Here is a 23,042-nt window from a genome sequence, read left to right as displayed (position 1 = left end):
ACCCATATATTTATTATTAAAATATCTTTAGCATCAAGTTTGACAGCGGTTAGCAGTCTGGCTGTTAATGCCTTGATGCTATGTTGTCACACGTGCAAAAATGGAATTGCCCTTTAACAACATAGTGTACTGTTTTGTTTTTGTGTGTCAAGTGTAACCCTTTTTGTATTATTGTATATTGTATTGTAACAGCTCTGTTAACTATAAGTGCTTCTTCATTAGTGCAGGCTGGTGTATAAACGGATTATGAAGGATAATATAGTAAAACACAGTTGATTTTTGTCCAACTTACCCACTGATGATGCCATTTGGATAGCCCAAGTGCTCAGCAAAAGATTCCTGTAACAGGGAACATTTAGTGGTTTCAGAGATGATCTCTTTCTCTGAGCAATCTTAAAATGAAGTTAGTGATGTTTTGTTAATGCAGACTGCTTATCAGTTTCTTCTTAAATTGAATCAGCATGTTTACTAAAGTTACCTCATGCAGGACTAGTTTTAAAGTTATAACCCTGCAGACAGTCCTTCACTTTAAAAGAGTGATGTCAGATTGTAGTTGTTGTGTTATTCAATCTTAAATCATTAATAATGTGAGGCACCATCCCAGATGTTACTGGAAGAGTGAAAAGTTTAGAGATTTGGGTTAAATAATAAAAAAAATGGAATTATACAAGTTTTGTAAGGGACGCGTCAACACATTGAAAATTAAACCTATTTCATCAGTCATGTCAGTATTCACAAGCTTGTAAAAGTCAGAATCAGTGATGGTGGACTAGCAGCACTCACCTCAATGTGCTGGAACATGTATGGATGGTTGCAGATCTTCTTCAGCTGCATGATGGTGTTCATCAGGGTCTTTGCTCCTCCTTTGCCCTGGGAAAAATTTATAACATAGATAAAAGAAATTACTTGTCTTGTCTTGATGTGATGTGATTTTTAACCTGCAATAGCTTGATTTTGGCCATTTCAGGGCAGCAGGAACAACTTGTGAACATTTACATATCAGTTAATTAGGTCAATATAGCAAACTGTGGGTTATTTACACATCCTGCACTACTCAAACTGCGTCTGTTTGCTGTTTGGTGCTCGGCAGGTAGTGTACGGTAGGTTTTCTAAAGCTTTTTGTCTGAAAAACAGCTGCGGCTGAAAATGGCACACAAAATGAAGCAGTGAGAATTAATAATAGCAGTAAGGTTGAGCTAAACAATGAGCAAAACTCTGTATAAAGTTCTGGAAAGCTGAGGTGAGCTGCAGATTCAGGTGATAATTCTCTGTAGGTACATCACAATGAGTGACTGAAGCTAAAAGCCAAGATGTTGCTTTAGCAGTTGAATAAGATTATTTTAGCAAACACAATATCTCGTTTATCACACATACGTTTTTTTAATTGTAACTCCAATTATACAACAAAACTCAGTGATCATCTGATGTCAACCAGCAGGAGACTGTAAATATCACTGTGCTCTAAGCTATACAGCTTAGTTTGTCAGCAAGCTGATAAAACACAGCACAGACATACAGTGAAGCCACAGGGGTCTTGGTATACTTACCTTCTTGTCTTTCTCAGAGCCATCAGTGAGGAGGATGCCTTTCTGCATGTGGCGGTACAGAACCTTCTGTATAGCAGACATGTCGCATTTTATGACATACTCCACCTAAGTGAATGACAATGAGGACAATTCATCAGTTATACATGATGTCTGTTCATTGGCGAAGCTGTTGGAGCGGACACCACCTTCTTAATACTCTCCCTATTCTTGACACTATGAGTGAAAAAAAGTTAATGTCAGAAAAATACATATTATTATATGCGCATTATGTACACACTTTACATACCTTGCCTTTTTATACATACAACAAAAAATCTCTTAAGGTGAAGTTCAATCGATGCACAGAGTTTGTACATGTTTCAGGGGTATATACGTAACGTACGGCTGTCCGTGGTGGTGAACATGAAGCTGAATAGTTTTTTAAATAACTTTGCATATTTAAATGTCTGTAAGCCATGTTATATATTAAAAATAGATACACCACAAAGCGTTCACTGGTGTTAACCATAAGAAGCAATTTTTTTTATACCTCGGAATTGTTTAGTATTAAATTGAAGCTTAATTTGCACTAAAAAGTAGACACCCATTTATAAATCATATTAAGTCAGTATAAGAAAGTAAACTTTGATTGATTTACTGGGAACCCTGTTAAGCTCATGTTAAACATAATTTATATTAGGCACTGAGAAAGATGTCAATGTGAACTGGAAGATCAATTGTTGAATTAAACTGTGTTATTTTTATTTTCTTATTCACAACATTATTACTAATTTTACATCACTTAACAAATAACATCAGTGTCCATGCTGAAAACATAAAGTTCAACAATAAAAACTTAATAATAATAATTAATAAAACATGAAGTTCTTGGTTCCCAGGGCTTGTCAATATGCTCTTAGCCTCCTACAAGTGAATAGGAGCCACCCATGAATCTGAAGATCATTTTCATCCACATTAATACTTATAACTGGATACAAGGCTACAGCTGATGATAATTGCTGAAGTAGTAGTGTTGAAGACTGTGCCAAATTGTGTCTGTGTGTACTGAGCCAAAATACCCATGCACTTGACTCTGCAGAAGAATAACCACACCATTTGGAATGATCTTCAATAACTACGTGCTTCATTATACTTAACATACAAAAAACATGCTCCTAATGATAACTGTTTTATATTTCACAAAGTGTACTTTACTGTCACTGCAAACCCTGCAATAAATATAATCATGCTACATCAAATCAAAGTAGAAATATTTAGCTTCAATCTCACCTTCTCTGGCAGCTGAGACTCCACCTCTTTCTTCAGTCTGCGAAGCAGGAAGGGGCGGAGCACCTTGTGCAAACGCCGAATAATCAGGATGGTCTCCTCCTCATTTAGGTCGACCTAAACAAGTCAGAGAGTAAATATAATAATATACCACCTAATGTTGTGTTAAACATACTGGGCAGCAGTATAAACACAACGGTGACAAGGATGTGACCCTCTTATGTATCCTTGGAACTGCAGTGTAACCTGATATCAAAATATACTGTGTGACCAAGAAAAGCATTAAACATGTTTGTGTATGTTGTGTGTTGCGACTTCTCCGTGTGGATGTCCACGATAAGCCAACTGGAGTAGGGTTGCGACAAAAGTATACATTTGTTAACCTCTGATGCGAGCTGACCTTTGTAGGCACAACCGATTGCCGTGATTTTAGCAGACGCTTGTTTTTCCCCTGTAATGTGCCTTAAGACCTCAGAACACACACAATGCGTTTGTGTGATTAAAACTGAATGTATACAAAGCTGTTGTTTGTTTACAAGACAAGCACGGGACCTTTAATATGAATCCAATGGCTAAAATGAAAGCCATAGGAACAACAATGGAGAAATATAAATTAATGATTAACTTTCATTATCTTTTTTTAATGCTGTTTGGTGCTCAGAAAATAAATGTTTATTTTTATTTGTATTTACCTTAAAAAGTAACCTGACAGTTTGAGCCCAACCTAAAACAAACTCAGTTGAACCAGCAGGTTAAAGGTTTGTTTCAACTCAACTTGTAGAGACTGGCTGGCTGAAGCAGCTGTTTCTTCCATTACTATGAGTTATGGTTTGGAAACACAAGCATTTGCGATATAATTCGCGATTAGTGTGGGATTGATTATTTTTGCATTACAAATGTCATTTTCATTGAAAAAAAAAATCATGATGATGTGATTTTTTTGGGGTCGTTATAGAACCGGTTTCTTACATCTGGAGAATAAGATTTGTAGGCCAGGGCATCTCTTATGCCTTGACATAACAATTGTAAAATCTCACACTTTACGACAGTTCCTTTGGATTTCATACCTTTTCAGTAGAAATGACAGGCATGATTACTGTGAAGGGATGAAAAGATCTCTGGAAACAGAGATTTAAAGAGACCTTTTATCAGCTTTAAGAAGATGTACAATATATCCATGTTTAGCCAAAAATAGGCTCCAGTATATGTTAAAATCTACAACTCATCTTAATTTTTTTTTTTTTTTAAAGTTATTAATTAAAAAAGTTCAGGTTTAGAAGTGTATTTAGAAAGTTCTTAGATTTTAATGCATGTTATGGCACTGCACTGATTCCCTCCGTGAGTACTCCGAGGAGGTAAGAAGATAACTTTTAACAGCCACAAGCTGAATTTTTTTATCCAACAGAGTTGGTCTCTGCTCATTAATCAAATTAAAACAACTTAGAAGATAAAAATGATTGGATGAATCTGTTCACCACTCTACCTGCGTAGCCTTGGATGCTTTGTTCTTACTGTGATTCTGGTACTTAAGATAAACACATATCCAATACCTTAAAAACGAATTTAAAAAACAACTTGATCTACTGTATGAGCCATATCCAACAAAAGGCGTTGAGATTACACCAAAATGAATCATAGACTTAAGAATCCAGGCCATTTCTCCTCGTACTTACCCTCTCTCCTGTCATAGCAAATGGGGCGTTGAACCACTGCTCGAAGGTGCTGCAGCTCTTGAAGATGGTGGGCAGGAGGAAGTTGAGAAGGGCCCACAGCTCGGGCAGCTTATTCTGCAGTGGTGTACCGGTGAGAAGGAGGCGGCGGGGAGCAACATAGTGGGTGTTCAACACCTGGGTCAGCTTACAGTGGTGGTTCTTCATGCGGTGACCCTCGTCCACAATCATGTACTTCCAACGAATCTGTATGTGGAAAAAATACTTATGGGACCCTTTGCAATAATGAAAAACACAAAAACACCATGTCCAAATTTGCATTTGAAACATTCGTGATCACAATGGAGCTCAGGAGTGACTGCAGAGAAGAACAATTCCTACTCTGACTTCCCTTAGGGCACACAACACTACTGCATACAAATGAGAAGTTTCTTATTCCCTCTCCTCATTTCATATGCATACAATAATTGTGCAGACAGTGATGTGAACAAATCAACATGCACCCCTTTACTAAAATAGCACACCTTTTGCTCACCCTGTGAGTATTTTGTTATTTCAGCACCTGGCCACCAAATGTTGGCCTTAACACTTCAAGCCATGGAGTGAACAAGGTGCTGGATTCAAGGGGATTCTGGTCGATGCTTATGCAACTGATTTTTGCAGTTCCTGCAGAGCATGCAAACCTCCTGCTCTATCTCTTGTAAATGGTAAAGCAGGTACCTAAATACATTAACAGTCCTACTATGGACATAGTATAGTCAGTAAAAATCCATATCTGAGAAACAAACACATTTGGTGAGAACATTTAAGTCACGTATACACAGGAAGAATTTTTGAAGAATCTGAGAGAGCAGTTACACTTTTGTTTCAAACAATTCAGTTGTCTATGTTGGCTATGGAACAGCTCACTTTTCACTTGTGATTTATGCGTGCCAATGCGACCTAAAGAGTCTTTAAGGCTTCAAGTCCTTTTTATTTCATTTTTTGCATGTAATTACAGTTATAATTTATTGGACTGAATTAACAGCTCCCACAGCGTCTGATAACTGCTGAGTGTGGGTTGGTGAGTTAAGAGCCTCATGTCTGAAGCAAAACGTATTGAGCGATCTTATTATTTAATTTTCCAGCCTGCCTCACAACTCCCTCAAGTGTTTCCCATACATGGTGGCCCGCCATATTATCAACATTGATTGATTTTGACTTTCTATTTTTTTTACAATTTAAAATAAGTGAAATTATATTTTAATGTAGAGCTGCGCACAGCACATTGATTCGTTCAGCCCCACACTGCTCGCTCTCTCTCTCTCTCTCTCTCTCTCTTAAACATATTGACAACCGACTTGTCTGTGAATAGGCCCTCCTCTCTGTGCACAATGAATGAATCAAAACGTGAGGAAAGATTGCTGCTGGCTTTTCCTTGCAGAGAAGATGGCCGGCCAAACTCCTGAAGAGAATCAATTGGGAGTTCATGAATGGTTAGTATCGTGAACATCTCTGCACATATTTGTCCAAAACTGATGCATTCAAGTTAACTCTGATAAGTTAATCTATTTACGTACTTAACACAATGCTGTAAATCTCGGAGATCCAATGCTTAAAATAAGTTATTAGCAAGCCTAGCTAGTAAGGATAGATATATATTGTACACTGTGAAGCAAGCTGTATATTTGGTTCAGTTATTTATTTGTAACAAAGTACTTGGCAATTTAAATATTTGTAATGGACTGTCTTATATACAGTATTATTTCATAATTACTTTTTAAATAGCCTGGGTGGGGATGCACAGTAGCTCAACTGGTAGAGTACGTGCCACATGTGACACATTGACCCGAGTCTAAAACAAAGCACGAGCGTGCCTCCTTCCATGTGCAGTTTTCCACGGTCAGCTACCACCACAAATACAACCTAACTCTGTGGGAAACACTGCACTTAGTATGCATGTACCTGTGCCCAAACACACAGCACACCAGGTTGTGTGTGTAAGTGAAGTACTGAAACTGTCTGCAGCAGAGACTGTGTATATAAATACACTGTGGATTCAATAATAAAGCTTATAGCGTTGAAACTTTATGACATATATAGCAATATAATTTAATCAGCTAAATCATTTTCTCCAAACTAAGCTCAGTGTCGTGTGAGGTTGCTGACCTGTTAACATTTTGTTGAACAGTAACTAGAACTCTTGACCCTGTATTTGCTGACCACACATTAAATAAGACACTGAGGTATGGATGATGAAAGATGCCCTCTAACTAAGAAAGGACTAAACTGTGGCTCTATTTTTTCAGTGCTTTACAAACTTGTGTTAAAACTGAGTCTAATTTATCTTTTCGATCGGATACAAGGAACGCAACTAACACAGCGTTCTATCATCAACAGAGTATTACAAACATCAGACTTTCCTTGTGACACTCTGAAGCTGTGTATCAATTTATTACAAGTAGGACTACTACTGCAGTGCTCTGTTCTCAAAGTCAATATATCAATTACGGCTCATACAGAGTGGTGCTGCTGCAGCCATATTTTAAATTGGAAGAAAAGATCACGTTTGTTTTGAAGTTCAGCTCTGGTGTCAAGTTTACCTATGTGAGTCTAATGATCCTACTACTTGTCTAGAAAACTAATAATGGACTTCCCAATTATAATGTCATGTGCTTCTGTATGGCTGTATAGATGTTCCCTGTAGAGCCCCTAAGATCCACAGACTCCTTGCTCACTGTATCAATAATGAAGCTCCTCTTGCAGTTTTTAGACCCAAATGAACTGAATCTGGATCTGAGGAGTTCCTGCTGTAACTCACAATTTTTAGTTCTGCCTTTACCTGGAGTCTGTTATTACTATCGCCTCAAATTCAGCAGTAAAGGCAGAGCCTTTTGGTCATTGAATGTTACTTTCAAACTCTGGCACAGTTATTGAACTACTGATTGGTAAAGTTGTTAGTGAATAAAAGAGTGTGTCTATGTGTTTATGAAGGACAAAATGGCAATAGAGTGCAAGTGAGAAAGTGAATTATACAGAGAGGACAACAAAGCTTTGCTCTCCTTCACCTTGGCCAGTATTTGCTTGTCCTTGATGATATATTCATAGGTGGTCAGCAAGACATTGAACTTTCCACTGCGGAGTTGAGGGACAAACCCACGGCGCAAAGCAGGGGTGCCCTTCCATTGTGGAGACACAAAGAAAACACAACTTTCTGTCATAAGTCAGCAAAAAGCAATACAAATGTCTCAGAATAAAACTGATATAAAAAACATTTTTCTTACCTTGTAAGCAATTTTGACCACAGAGGGCGCCCATTTGTCAAGTTCATAGACCCAGTTAGACAAAGTCCTGGAAAAAAGGAAATCAATGACAATCACCACAACTTCTGGAGGTAAGATGTAAGAAGGGGGTCTGAATGCAGAGCAATTATAGAAACAGTCTTAGCTAAGATATGAATAGGAGAGGCAAGGGCAACTTGAGGAATCACGCATTAAGAGTGCTCATTGAAAATGTCTATCCTCAATGTTCGGACATAATTTACTGGATAAACATCAGATGAATTAAAAAATCTGTTGCAGTGTTGAAGCACAACAACTTTCCAAAGGGTCAAATGGATTGCAGATTTACAATGAGAGACTTTTCTTAGAGAGGGCTTTGTTCAGAACTTGGTCCCCTGGGAAGATCAAGCTCCTTGCCCATTAACTTGGACAAGGATGTAGGATTTTTAATTTCCCAACACACAATTACTATTGAAAGAGGGCAAGTTTAAGGCGTTCCTCCACATTAGCTCACTGTGCATATTAAAAAGGAAATTTAACACAGAGGCCCTGAAGTCAAATTTAGGCCTCTGCTGTGCTCAGTTTGATTACAAAAAGCAGTGCAAAAAACAACATATAGTTAATTTTAATCCTTTAAGACCTACAGTTGAAAATGAAAACTAATAATTGTAATTAGATGAAATATGAAATTGGCAATTACACCTGCTATGTTAGATGAAAGAACGCAGGAGGAAGAAGGGTTGAAAAAAAGGCACCAAATTAACTGCTCCCTGGTCCACCTTGGGGAGGTGGTCCCTTGCTGCTTCCAAGTGAAGGCTTGAGTGGTTAGTGTTTGAAGAATTTGGAGGGATGAATGGTGGTAAAACAGCAAGGGAAAACACACATTTTTACAAAGCTAAATGATTGAAGAGATTCCCATATGTGCATCTTTGTAATAACAGAGGAAAAGGAGTGTTAAGACAATTTTTACCAATTCATTTTAACACAGGTCATTTATGGGTTGAAACAATTTAATGTGTCCTTATTTTTGTGAAATTTGTTTTAGGGTTGTGTTTATTTCAATCTAAAATAAGTTCCAAGACTGATTTTAAACACTGCGTACATCGGTCCCTTGCTAGAAATATTTTAGGATGTCATGACACTGCATTATTAGAGCCTTGATGGATGGCAGCTGAGGAGTACTGACGAGAGAGGAACAATGATGAGAAAGGGACCGTTGAGCCTCTTGTACTCCATCAGGTAGGTGATGAGGGCGATGGTCTGAATGGTTTTGCCGAGGCCCATTTCATCAGCCAGGATGCCGTTTAGGTTGTTGTTGTACAGGGAAACCATCCACTCCAGCCCCTGGATCTAGATAACACAGAGAAATAAAGAAATGCCAAATAATTTTCTTGCAGACAACATATCATTCACTGTGGTCATTTCTTCAGGACATTTGTCTGTATTATTTCTTCTCCTTAAGCACATAAAAGAGAAGAAAAGCATTAACTGATCAAGACAGAGAGTGCTTTGGGAAGTGCTTTATCAATTAATTAATTATGTCTAATTGCATGTCAAAGAGACTGAATGTTTTAAGTGGAAACATTTCACCTAAAGGGCAGGCATGACAATCTGAATACTAAATAGGAAAAAATTCTGCTGGTGGCTCAGATGGCTCATATGCATAATATGCAACCAAAACATACAGGTTGCATGTCACGTCCTGCTCTTTCTTGTTTTCTCCTGTCACTTTAAAGTAGTGACAGTCTAAAAAGGTACAACTGCTAGAAAATAGGGGTTGTAACGAACAATTATTTACTTTATTTTTTTGTCAATTAATTGTTTGGTCTATTGTCAGTTTCCTAAGCCAAAGGTGACATCTTCAGAAAATCAGCAAATCCTCAAGACTGTCTTTTGAGGAGAAAATGACATTATCAATTATTCTATTATCAAAGTAGAATATGTTATATATAGAATTTTCTGATGATCGACAATTTACCTAAACGAGCAATCATTTCAGCTCTACTAGAAAATAATTAGGGATAAAAGTGGATTTTTAAATGTGCTTCTTTTTTTTCTACCAGCCGACATATGATTGTGCAAACCTTTATATGCACCTAAAGAAGTCAATTTGTTGCTTTTCAAAGTGAATTTTGCAAACGCACTTTAATCTCATTGCCACTTTTATATCCCAAGTGATGGTAGCAAAATATCACTGTGTAGCTTCCCTGGGGTCTGGGGGAAAACAATCAGCAAAAGACCATTTAGAAAAACAGGAAAGGGCATGAGGGCACTAGCAGCAGAAAAGGTGGTCGACAACCAATTACCAGCTGCGTGTTAGTTAACAAAATGCCTCACAGCACAGGTAATTCCAAATAAAAAATGCTGGTAGAGGATAAAATGAATAGAAAATGTTAAACTAAAATTATTCTATATTAATGTGTAGTTTCTGTAAATATTTGCTGTTACACAAATGGTTGTTGGCACAGTATGCAATTTATCCATCTATTATACAGCTGAAATCTCTCCAATTTCCCCTAGGAGCTGCCACCGTATCTAATTTAAAGCCTGGCACACCATAAATCTGAAGAGTGCTAGTACTGCAACCTGACTGGAAGAAAGAAAAATGTTAGCAGCATCCAATCACCAGTTCCTTATCTTGTGTAATAAACGATCTCTAACTACGATCCCCACTTACAACAGTAGAGTGGAGATTATAACGTCACACTGGTAAACAATGTGGTAGCATGTTATGAGCAGACAGCTGTCTTTAAAATTGACCATGATTCAATATTCAGTTTCCTAGCAACATGTTGGATCACACCCTCAATCCATCACCAAACCCACATGACAGCTGCAGCTCTTTGCCACTTGAACACTGCATGATGCACGATGAGAGCTGACAAGGACATATGTGGTTCCTGATTCCAGCTTAACTTCATACGTGTGTAGACAGCCTCAAGTGTGGCAGAAGAACTGCATAAACACCAAGACTGTTATTAGCTATAAAAATGTAAACCATCAAAATACAATACAGCCTTTCCACACACACACATCACAAAAGGAGGCTGAAGGCATCATCCTGCTTTACAATACCCTTTACTCTCTTTTAGGTTAGTTCACTAATCGATTAGTCTATCGACAGACAGAAACACACTGCCTCCAGCTTTTCTATACAAGACAAATAAAGACATCAACATGGGCTTTGGGCTTATGAACTTGGAAAAAATATCCCTTTCTAACATCATTCTAACAGATGGGGGACAAAATCTGCATTCCTGGCTCAATATAAAGATGAATTTCAAAGCTGTAGTATTTTAAATGCAGAATTTCCTCTTTTTGTTTCTCCAGACAGTGAGGTAAGTCATGGTGGAGACACATGAAGGGAATTTATGACCAAAAATACTGTACTAAAGCCTCATTAATTGTAAAGCTAAATCGCTTTATGACCATTATAGATAGGAGGAACAACTGAAGTGACCAATAACTCTTAATTAATAGAACCACTTTTAGTGCTATTTAGCACCATTTGTATGTACGTATGGGCATGTGAATATTGTTATAATGTGTACCATTCACATAATCAATAATGAAAAATCTAATACTCCAGCACAAGGATTTTCTCCTTCTCTAAATATTACATTACTATTTTAGATTACCGTCAACTTTTTCATAGATGGATTGTTCTTCTTCATAATATTCACTCGGTGTCTCGCTATGGGATGCAGCCTCCTGCAGCCCTGATAGAAGCATTTATCTCAATCCGCCAATCTTGATTGGCCGGTGAAGGTGTTCATCTGCGCCGCACCCAGTAGTCCCACCTACTATATATAGTGTGCGCAGATAACACTCGCGCAATTCAAAACCTCTTCTCACCTGAGAGCTTATCTCACGTCGGAGCTTCGCTAGCTTAACTGTTCACTAGACGGATCTTGCTAGCTTCCGTCACCGGATGCTAGTGTTGTGCTCTGGCTTCTGCCTTGTCCGTTCACATCAGACCGGACCAGTAAGTATTCTTTTTTCCGGCCCCTCCACGGTGGAATTTCTCTCGGCTCCCCACCACGGACGCTCGAGTCGGTCGAGCTAAGCTAGCACACCAGCTACTCCTCTCGACCCCACGCTAGCACATCAGCTAGCCAAGGCCCTTTTCTCCGCTAGCACTCCAGCTTGTCGGCGAGATGGCGGCCGCTAAAGATCCTCACACCAGAGGAGACTGTCGGCTCTGTCGCTGCGGGAATAAAATCTCGGGGAAGGACACCCACCCGGTGTGCAGTACCTGCCTGGGGGTTGACCACGCCAGGTTAGCCCTCGAAATTCCCGGGTCCTGTGGACACTGCAAAATGTTCACGGTCAAGAGCCTCAGACGCAGGCTAGCCCGCCAAGTTAGCCTCGCTGACTGTGACCCGTTTCTCCCCACCGCTGACCAAGGCGCAGCCGCGGAGGAAAACGAGGACATGGCCGGGGAAGTTCCGGAGACTGGCTACGACTGGGACGCCCAGTGCGAGCAGTTCCGAGCTCCCCCGTTTCCCGAGGAAGACGTGCTGGAAATCGGCCTCGCAGAGGATGACGATGACACCTCGTTCCTCATATCAGAGGACAAGGAGGAAGACGACACCTTCGTGGCCCCAGCCCCGGCTGAAAAGCCGAAGCTGTCGAAGCCTACCAACAGGGAGGAAAGTGGGGTGAGCTCTCCAGCTCCCTCCCTCCATGTGGACCTGCTCCACACGTGTAAACGTGCGGCAGAGAAGCTGGAGGTCCCCTGGCCGGTTGCAGTAGCGGAGCCCACCCGGTCCCGCTACGAAGGCAAGCGGCTCCCCCTGGCCCGTAGTGCGGTGAAACAGCTTCTCCCTGTCTTCCCCGAGTTGCTGGCCGAGCTGTCCAAAACTTGGAGTAACTGCCCGTACAGCAACAGGAGTCCCATCCCGGGCGCAGCTTCCCTCGACTGCGAGGCGATGGAAGCCCAGGGTCTCCTCTCGATGCCTCTGGTTGAAGCCCCCGTAGCTGCGCATCTCTGCCCGGGCAGCACGAGCCGGCTATCTGCGGCCTCCTCCAGGCGTCCGACGCTCCCAACCAAGCCCGAGCGGTTCCAGTCTTCACTGACGAGAGGGCGTACAAGGCAGCCGCCCTCTCGGCCAGGGCTCTCAGCGCTCTCTCCATCCTCACTGCCTACCAGACAGAGCTGTTTGGGGCGTCTGCTGACGAGCAGGACCTCGACGCGTGGGAGGAAATGGCGGTCATCGCTGATTTGTCCCTCCGCATCCAGCGCGTCTCAGTCCAGGCCACGGGCAAGGTGATGGCGACCCTCGTCATTCAGGAACGGGCTAGATGGCTCAGCCTCGCCAACTTGACTGACAGGGAGCGAGATGACATACTGGATATGCCAATCGTCCCGGAGGGTATTTTCGGCTCTGCATTGGCCACGATGCAGCAGAGGTGTGAGGCAAAGAAGAAGGACAACGAAGCCCTGAAACTTTGTCTCCCCCGAAAAGCACCCACGCCTTCACCTCCAGTGCAGCGCAAATCGTTCGCTCAAGCTGCTTCCCAGCCGCCGCATGTCAAGATCCCGAAGCGGCCGCAACAGCCCGGCCCGCCCCTCCCGCCGAGGAAGGAACCCGGAGCCGGCTGGCACGGAAAATCTCTCGCCCCGACCGCAGTCCCGCCGCCGCCCCAGACCGCCGCGGCCTCGGTCCCCCAGGCGAGGAAGAAAAAGAGAGCGGCCTGACAGCCTTCCTCTCCCCGGGTGGAGCATCCTGCCGTTCCCCGTTACGCAGGCCCACCGTTTTGGCTTGTTCGTGTGCGTCCCACGCCGCCGCTGCCCACTCCAGAGGCGGTCCGCGAGAGTAGAGACATCGCCTCGGAGGTTTGCGCTGTTGTGCCCCGAGCAAAATGTCAACAAGCACACACATAAACACGTGTCCCCAAATATGTGAAAATAAAAAGAAATCTGTCACAGCCAGGCCACGAGCCGAGGGTGCAGATAACAAAAAAAGCCAAAAAGGACGAAAATACCCCGTCTATAAGCAGTGTGGCCACCGAGCCCTCTGCAGCTCGCCCCCCGGGATGGGCATCACCATTCCCGGGGAGCAGAGCGACGGGCACTGCGGGGGGTGGTTTTCCCGCTCTACCGCAGGAGGGCGCCACAGCACCGCTGTCGGGACCTCCTGTGGTAGAGCAGAGGCTGCAATATGCGTCTCCGCTTTCTGGGAAAGCTGGAAAGCAACCGCAGCTTCTCCGTGGGTGTTACGCACGGTTTCTCATGGATACAGGCTCCAATTCGCTGCTGTACCTCCCCGTTTCTCCGGCGTGATACAGTCACAAGCACAGGGACAATCAGCTCGAGTCTTACAGGAAGAAATCCTCTCTCTGTTAGAAAAAGGAGCAATCTCTGTCGTATCTCCCGAACAGAGTCTGTCAGGTTTTTACTCCAGGTATTTTCTCGTTCCCAAACGGGGGGGAAGAGGAATCCGCCCTATTCTGGACCTGCGGGCTCTGAACAAATTTCTGCGGAAATACAAGTTCAGGATGCTGACACATGCGGCACTGGTGCATCTAGTAAGACCGAACGATTGGTTTTCGTCCCTGAATCTGAAAGACGCGTATTTCCACATTCCCATTTACCCCCCTCACAGGCAATATCTCCGATTCGCCTTTCCGTGCGTGGCTAGCGCAGTCCTGGAGTCCTAACTGGAACCCATGGACCCTCCCCCCTGGCCGGTACTTGTTCGATAAGCTGTCTGGCAATACGGGAGCTACCATATCCCATAGCGAGACACAGAGTGAATATTATGAAGAAGAACGTTTGGTTATCTAACATAACCGCAGTTCTTAGAATAATATGAGCGAGGTGTCTCGCCAGACAACCCTTCTTGCTGGGCGGTGAGAAGAGGTTTGCTTATTGAATTGCGCGAGTGTTATCTGCGCACACTATATATAGTAGGTGGGACTACTGGGTGCGGCGCAGATGAACACCTTCACCGGCCAATCAAGATTGGCGGATTGAGATAAATGCTTCTATCAGGGCTGCAGGAGGCTGCATCCCATAGCGAGACACCTCGCTCATATTATTCTAAGAACTGCGGTTATGTTAGATAACCAAACGTTTCCTTCCTTTCATTTCAGTATGTCTATTATAGTCAGTTTTCCTTCCTCCTTGGTGATTAGTTCAAGGACAAATCATCATCATATAAATCTGAAATAAAGTGGTGAAAATTTGACGAAAGCTTTTTTGCTTTTATGAGTCATGTTGTTGGAAAAATGAAACGCAGAAAAACAAATTAAATAAGAAATGATAAGTGAAAATAAAAATGTGAATTTGTTCTTGCATTGTTCTGCAGAAAGGTGATAAACATTCAATCTGAAACTAATTTGAAGAAATAGCGGATAAAAAAAAGAAGTAATGTAAAATAACAACCACTGTTTAAAGGTGAGCAATACAAATAGCAAAAAGCTGAAATAAGAGAGAATTTGTGTGCGTGCATGTGTGTACCTGGTAATGTTTGAGTGTGCCGTTGATCAACAGCGACGACTGCTTCTCCACCCTCTCAATGACAGCATGGGCCACACCATAATAAGACTGGGAGCTGGTTTGTCCGGTAGGAACACTGTACTCATCATCCACGTCCTGCTTGGCCGACCTAAATGTGTGTGAGATGTAGGAGAAAAAAAAGAGAGAATTTGAAACCCCCGACTGAACTGTGCACCTTAGATTGATCTTAATGATCACTTTCAAAGCTTAGCTGAGTCTGGCGCCATGAGCTCAGCTGGAGTACAGCCAGAGCTCCTCACTAAGATCCCCTCTGGAAACATCTAGATTCAGTACAAGGCCCAATAAAGCTTTATTTATATGTTCATCCAATTTTATTTTTTCTTTAATCTTAGTGTCTACAACTAACTAATCTACCCCCACGGTGAGGATCCCGCTGGGAAAATTAGAAGGAGTTTCTTTGAAATTGTTTCAAGAAGGAAAAAACTGTTCTTAAATTTAAATGATAATATCTTAACATACAATATGACTTTATTATAATTTCTGTTCTACTGATCCAATTCCTGGACTAAAAATAAGGTGCTATGCCAAATAAATCTGAGATAGTGATAAGTATAGTAAGTATAATACTCAATAATGTGCTTGGCAGCCGTCACAAACACCAGGTCTCCATTGGGATCAATTATCTTCTCCTCTGCTTCTGCCTTGGCTACCTCCTCTTCATCCTTATAAGGAAAAATTGATAACACATGACTGAGAGTATACATATAATAACAGCACAGACAAATCACAGAAGTAGCTCTGATAGGGATAAAGCAAAATCATCAGAAATAGCATTACTGAAGTGCATACAGCTACAGCCCCCTGGTGGATTTTGATGTGTGTATTTAGTGTGTGTATGTATATACTGAGTCGGTCCGACTGAGATGTGCAAAAAATCCCATTTAATAACATAACAATGTGCACGATTTGAAGCCCCACAGGGGAGGGAGGCTGATCTAAAATCCTCCACTGTGGGAGTTCATTAATGAAAAAGTCACTGACCTCCTCCTCAAACTCTGAGCCGCTCTCCTCGCTGTCTGACCGCGGGGCCACTTCATACCTGGTTTTTAAAGGAGGAACCGCCAGGAATAGGAAAACAAAGGAAATAAAAAGTACACTTAGTATATCTGCCACACATCAAAATAATACACACCTTCAGCACAATTAACAAGCAGCAGCACCCAATAGTTAATTTGGGATGGCATCTGGTTGAATCCTCACTCAACCTTGAAAGTCTATACACCCTTAATAAGCACAAAGCTTCACAATTCAATCATTCTAAACTTTTTTAAGGTCACAATATACCTGCAAAAGCAATTATTTATTTCTGTATTTTTTTTGTAAATGGGTATGTCTTGATTCAACACTTTCATGAGAAAGAAGTTTCTAGCAGAGAAATCATTAGGCAAGCAAGAGGATTTGCTCCTTGCATTACTAACAGTTCTTCTTTATTCATTAAAACTACATAGTTAGCATAAGCAATGATAACCACCATGGCTGAACCAGTGTTAATTTCGTTGATGAAGACTATGATGAAAAATATTCGTCAGCGAACCTTTTTCACGGACGAAAACTAAATAAAAATGTGACATTTACAGACGACTCATCCAGAAATACATGCAAAGGTTAGCATACACGCTAAGATTATTTCATCAGATAAACCACCGTGATTTAGTCGACTAAAATCTGCTAATATAAGACTAAAAGACTTAAGACTAGACTAAGACTAAAACTCTTATGATATTTAGTCGACTAAAACTAGACTAAGACTAAAAGATTTCAGATGACTAAAATATGACTAAAACTAAATGGTGTGTTATTCAAAAGACTAAGACTAAGACTAAATCAGAATTTGCTGTCAAAATTAACACTGGGCTGAACAGAGTGTCACCTGCAGAAACTCACTTATAATTACTTTGCAAAAGACAAAAATACCATTAATTTAATTTGTGTAATATGTCAGAGGCTGACAACATTTCTATGCAGTAATGTGTCTCCTCACCCAGGGTTCATTTCGAGCCAGGCCTCCAGTTGGCTGGATTTGGGAGCATCCGTTCCTTGCAAAACTTTCCCAGTCTCCGTCTGAATGACTTTGACTGGCAGCTCACTCATTTGGCTGCTCTCATCCATGGGCTGCAGGAAAAACAAACCACAAGGACAAAGAGTGAAATTCACTTGTGAATGTATACAAATGCTGTAATTAGAGGCTGAGAGAAGGAGGAAGGGAGACGGTCTTATTTGAACCTCAGTTTAATCTCTCCCTGGTGACTGTCATCACATATACTGAGTTTTAATGTAGCCAAATTCACAATATAAAATCATTATATTAGGGACACTAAATCACCTGAAGCCTGAATTTCTGTCTATATTCTAATTCAGATTAACATGGCTTTAGGTTCTGTCCTTGCTTCACCAGTACATTGTTTTAAACTATAATAAATCCCAGTTCCAAACCTGTCATTACCCCCCTCAGCAGAATCCAACATTAATGAGTGTTTCTTCAAACATTAGCCATCAAGCCTTAGTGTATCTATTTCTCACAGGAGCTAGCTGTAAGCTGATGGAAGCTGTGACGGAAAACAAACACTGCAAGTTTTTTCTTTTTGTTGCATTACTTACAAGAGACTCACTTTGCTTCAGTTGCACCTAGGGTGTAGTCTGGCTCTGACAGGATAATTACTGTTTCATCTGATGTTATTTTTTATCATTGCTGCCAGAGCACATTATGAGGAGTGAGGTAAAGTGCAGGTTTAATCTTACAGCAGACATAATACATCAGTGAAAGCAGCAAAGCAATTAATATCACCATAACAAGATTTGTTTGATAGTTAAACATCCTCAAAAGAACAAGGATAAAATAACAACCTGAGATCCATCTGTTAATCAGGTAGGAATGTGAAATGTGAAATAGTCTTTGAATCTACACTAATTATTCCAATAATAATTTTTGGCCACTCAGGGGTAGCAGAAACAAGCTGTGAACACATCATCATCTTGAGGGAAATATTCTCTCTATGCTCTTCAGCTGCTGAGTGCTCCACTGTGTTCACCAGCTAGTCTCTAACCATGTCTGTCTGCTGTTTGGTGCTGAGCAGTAGTGTATAGTGGGTTTTTAAAGATTTTTTGCTTGCTGCAGCTGTAAACAATGCGATGAGAGCAGTGCGTCACTATAAAGCTACATAAGGCAGAGGGGAGCTGCAGATTTGGGTGACAATTCTCTGTCAGTTCATCTCTACAAGCGACCCCTTTCACACTGACAGCACACTGTCATTTGATACATTATAGAAGTGTTGATTATAGCCACTTTAAACAGCTACACAATAGGTATGCATGTTAAATTACCAAAATGGGATAAAAGCTACAACAAAAAGGACTGCAGCTCACCTCTCCATCAGGTCCAATGGCGCTGGTGCCTTCACCATCTCCATCCACCTTCTAGACATCAAACACATAAACCAATTCAGCTGACATATCATTACAAATGTTATTCTAAATAACAGCAGGGTATGTTTAAAGTATAGGTAACACCAGCCTTATTAGTGATTGTGGCTCTAAAATACCTTTTGTTGCTTACAGTGGCATAGTTTCCTCCGTTACTCCGTTAAAGGGCAAAGTCACTCGCTCTTTAGAGATGATTAAATATCATGTTGTATACATTTCTTCCTTTTTTTATGTGCTAGTCTCAGAATCATAATCATACATGATCAACTGAGGTGAAACAGTATGTGGTTACAGAAAGAGCCTTTTAAAATGCCTAACATCAGTGTCAGGGGTTGCAGACCAGGTGTTGAGAGTCAGGCTGAGAGTCTGCAGGTGTTTGTTCCAGTCAGATACAACACCAGATGAGTTCACTGATTAGTTATGCCTCTCAGACAGAAAGGTGTGAAATGATGCAGGGTAGCGTGTACTCTCAGCCCACCGTGTCACTGTGTTTGAGACCCTTTTAACGCTTTAAATCACAAGGCGGCCACGTGATATCTGACAATAACCACGCTGCATTCTGAAAGACGCTTGAAAATAACAAAATAATGAACCATGAGATTAAAGTGATTATAACGCATAATTTATGTCACAGTTAAACCATGGTCAGTGCTCCGAGGGAGGGTTGGCTTGATATTATGTAAGGATATACACCGATCAGCCATAACATTATGAGCACTGACAGGCGAAGTGAATAACACTAATTATCTGGTTACCATGGCACCTGTCAGTGAGCGGGATATATTAGGCAGCAAGTGAACATTTTGTCCTCAAGTTGATGTGGGCAGCGTGAAGATTTGACTGACTTTGATAAGGGCCAAATTGTGATGGCTAAACGACTGAGTCAGAGCATCTCCAAACCAGCAGCTCTTGTGGGGTGTTCCCGGTCTGCAGTGGTCAGTAAATATCAAATGTGGTCCAAGGAAGGAAAAGCAGTGAACTGGAGACAGGGTCATGGGTGGCCAAGGCTCATTGATGCACGTGGGGAGCAAAGGCTGGCCCGTGTGGTCCGATCAAAGAGACAAACTACGGTAAATTAAACACTCAAACACTGCATCACAGTTAGTTGAGTATGGGGCTGCGTAACATTATGAGCACCAGCGTGCCAATGTGGTCATAATGTTATAGGCTGATTGGTGTATACCCAGCAATATTAAAAGACCAAGAGCACCAACAACATTACAGCTTTGGTCAAGGTCCAAAAAAAATAAAACTATATTTAAACTATGTGATTCATATAGAAATAGAATAAATAGAATAGAATACAGAGCATTTGTAGCATTTTTGCTATTGACTCAATAGGAAAAATACAGAATAACACAAACAAGTAAACAAGTAGAAGAATAGAAATCTGACATACATCAGCATGAAGCAACATCCTCTGAATCTCTGTCAGAATAATTACCACTTGACGATTTCTCTTACTACCTTCTTTTTCTTCTTTCTCCTCTTCTTCTCCTTGGCAGCTTGAGCAGCTTTGTGTTCATACACCAGGGTGGTGAGGTTGGCCACGTATTCATCTGTCTGCTGCAGCAAGTAGGCCAGACGCTTGTCTTTCTTTTGGTCAATTAGTTTTCGGTAGCCTTCTTCATCTTCTGCCTGAGTGGGGGATGGTGACAGGAGATTAATGGTGGAAGAGGATCAGAGCTTCTTAAAGGATCATAATCCCAAAAAATTTGATCTGATAATATTCATTCAGAACTAGTTAGTATATGCTTTGTATGATTAGTGCAGCTCTGGTGTGCTTATGCATCAATCCAATATATCACATGAGTGCCTCAAATCTTTAACCAACTGTGAAAGAACCAACCGTCCTGTGCACTGTACATCACTTATACCCACTGTACTTGGTGCAGTTTATTGTTCGGAGTCATAGATTTTGTTTTACTTTTAAATCAGTACACCATTAATTAAGCAGTGCTGTACACTGATATATTTATTCAGTGTTTGTCAGTTTGCTCTGGGTGTCCCTTTCATCTGCACATAGAATGCTGTCCAGTCAGTATGTCTGCATATGGTCAGTTGACCTGATTTATTCTGACCTCTGAAAGCTGTAAATTAATTTAAAATAAATCACTTGTTAAAATGTTTTCTTTGCAATCAATTTCAATAAAGCAGAGACTGACATCAAAAATTGGCTTAGGGTGTTAGGATTGTGATATTATTCCTGATATAATGTGAAAAAACTTCCGGGTCCTCACCATCAGTCTCCTCATCCTCTCCTTTTCGATTCTCTCAGTCTCTTTCTTCTGTTCCCGCTCTGTGTTGGTGTGCCAGTTGGCGACAGCTCTGGTGATTTTCTGGATTTTACCGGACACTGAGCGGTGATACTCTTTGAAGTCTTTAGCATGCTGAAGGATACTGTTGAGATATTCCTGAAAAATAAAGTCATAAATTTGTTAAGTAAAAATACTGTTTTGACAACACGGCAAACTACAAAAATCTCAATTGGCGCTGTCTTGCCAGATTCCACTTTCTTTGTCAGTTTTGTCATCCACTTCATTTCAACATGCAGAAAGTGTTTGATGCTGCCTTGCAAGCCTTCAGCTGTCTGGCATTGTTAAATTTTGTTCTGAATGTGGATGTCGACTGTCAAGAAACAGACAGCTGATGTCTGTTTCAACATTTCCTCTTCTTCATCTAAACTTTTCAGTTGCAGCTAGCAGAAAACATTTGAATGGCAAAAGTTTTGTATCTTGCTTCAAACATTAAAGTAATAGTAATTCATACTTTGTATCAAAATCTAAATAATACTGACAAAACTTGTTTCCAGGGTATTCATGGTTTGTGCAACCAGTACAAGAAAATAGTGCTGCTGCTCTACTGGTTCTACACTAAGACCACACTGGACCATTTTTGTTAAATCTTGAAAGCAGCCCCTCTCTGAGTTTTAGTATGAACACTCTAGTGTGAATCACCTGATGTTTCTGTCTGCGCTTCTTCTCCTGCTCGAGCTTCTGCTGTTTCTCCAACTTTTCAGTCATGCGTGCCTCCCTCAGCGTCTGCCGCTTGCTGCGCCTGTAAGCCTTCGAGTTGAGGGCCGTCTCCAGGGTCGTGTCTCGCCTCATACATGCCACCACATCCTGCCTCAGCTGAAGATATGAGGTTACACATCAAATTCAATTTCTAGGTATGTAAACATTTAATGTTGAATAATAAGCAGAGCTAAAAAGAATAATAAACTAAGCAATATTAAACATAGTTTAATAAAAATGATATAGACTTATATATATACTCCATGTCACATTCTCCCATTCTCACACATTCATACACTGATGGCACAGCCTCTGGACCAATTCAGGGTTCAGTATCTTGCTCAAAGCTTCTGTAAACTGCATTATTATACAGTAAAATTATCTTTCATCACTCTTTACCTTTCGGCTGCTGAGGAACTTTGATCATAAAGAGTAAACCCAGGGCAAAAAACATACACCTACAGTGTGGATTCAACCAGCACGAGTCAATAAAGAAATGAGAAACGTGTCCTGACACTGTGTCAATGGTTGAACTCCCTCGCTCAAGTCGTTCTGGGTAAATTAACACTGAACAACACGAAATAGAGCAATTGCTGCATACCTGTCGCTGGAAGTTGAGTAGACGCAATGCCTTGAGCTCCACTGTAGCTTTAGTCCTCAGGTCAGGGGGCAGAGAGCCTGGTAAACTTTCCAGTTCCTGGATTCGATGTGCAATCCGAGCCTGCAATCTGAGGATCATGAAGATGACATGTCAAACTGTAACAAACTGGTCTCAGCACACTATTTGAAATAAAACACAACTACTATGGAAAGACCACATAACAAATGCATGACATAAGAAGGTTAATGTATGTGTACACATATGTGCACTAAATTATTAGGGCTGTGTAATAAAAAAAAATGTGTTTGCTATTTTTGTATGTCATAAATAGGACAGACCGGAAAGGAAGTGGACAGAGAGGGGTACGATATGCAACAGGCTCCCTGGCTGGAATCAGCGTGGTATGCACTACCTCAAGGAGACATCTTAAAATGTGTTGCTTTGTCCAGACGATAGTCCAAAACAAAAAGATATTCAATTAACAAAACAAAACAGTAAATGCTCACATTTGAGAAACTGGAATAAGAAAATGTTCAGCCTTTTTGTGACTTACACAATATATAGATTATGAACATTGTTGTTACATATTAGAGTATTGGTCTGACAGAATAAGTATTATGGAGGTTACCAGTATCGTCATAAGGATCAGAATCAGAATCAGAATTGATCTAATTAGAGCTAGACCCATTTTCTTTATCTGTATCAGGCTCAAAATCAAGTGTCTGCTAGGCTATAATCT

At 41.0% G+C, this 23,042-nt stretch overlaps 1 protein-coding gene across 3 annotated transcripts in view; it reads right to left on the bottom strand.

Moving 5' to 3' along the window:
• Positions 1 to 23,042, bottom strand: part of smarca2 (SWI/SNF related, matrix associated, actin dependent regulator of chromatin, subfamily a, member 2) — a 54,247-nt gene that overhangs the window by 21,761 nt on the left and 9,444 nt on the right. For 2 of the 3 annotated variants that reach the window (XM_051423010.1, XM_051423011.1), the window contains exons 7-23: positions 22,304 to 22,430; positions 21,646 to 21,819; positions 20,929 to 21,102; positions 20,156 to 20,326; positions 18,632 to 18,682; positions 17,250 to 17,380; positions 16,250 to 16,307; positions 15,836 to 15,930; positions 15,209 to 15,371; positions 8,930 to 9,093; positions 7,747 to 7,813; positions 7,531 to 7,641; positions 4,487 to 4,729; positions 2,817 to 2,930; positions 1,548 to 1,652; positions 784 to 870; positions 293 to 339 (exon numbers count right to left, since the gene is read on the bottom strand). In XM_051423010.1, coding sequence (XP_051278970.1) covers positions 293 to 339; positions 784 to 870; positions 1,548 to 1,652; positions 2,817 to 2,930; positions 4,487 to 4,729; positions 7,531 to 7,641; positions 7,747 to 7,813; positions 8,930 to 9,093; positions 15,209 to 15,371; positions 15,836 to 15,930; positions 16,250 to 16,307; positions 17,250 to 17,380; positions 18,632 to 18,682; positions 20,156 to 20,326; positions 20,929 to 21,102; positions 21,646 to 21,819; positions 22,304 to 22,430 — 2,082 coding nt within the window. The remainder of the gene's footprint in view (positions 1 to 292; positions 340 to 783; positions 871 to 1,547; positions 1,653 to 2,816; positions 2,931 to 4,486; positions 4,730 to 7,530; positions 7,642 to 7,746; positions 7,814 to 8,929; positions 9,094 to 15,208; positions 15,372 to 15,835; positions 15,931 to 16,249; positions 16,308 to 17,249; positions 17,381 to 18,631; positions 18,683 to 20,155; positions 20,327 to 20,928; positions 21,103 to 21,645; positions 21,820 to 22,303; positions 22,431 to 23,042) is intronic. The other variant, XM_051423012.1, reaches the window with a different exon arrangement.

Source organism: Dicentrarchus labrax, unplaced genomic scaffold (genome assembly GCF_905237075.1).
Source record: "Dicentrarchus labrax unplaced genomic scaffold, dlabrax2021, whole genome shotgun sequence".
Taxonomy (NCBI): domain Eukaryota; kingdom Metazoa; phylum Chordata; class Actinopteri; family Moronidae; genus Dicentrarchus; species Dicentrarchus labrax.
This window is presented reverse-complemented; position numbering and strand designations above follow the sequence as displayed.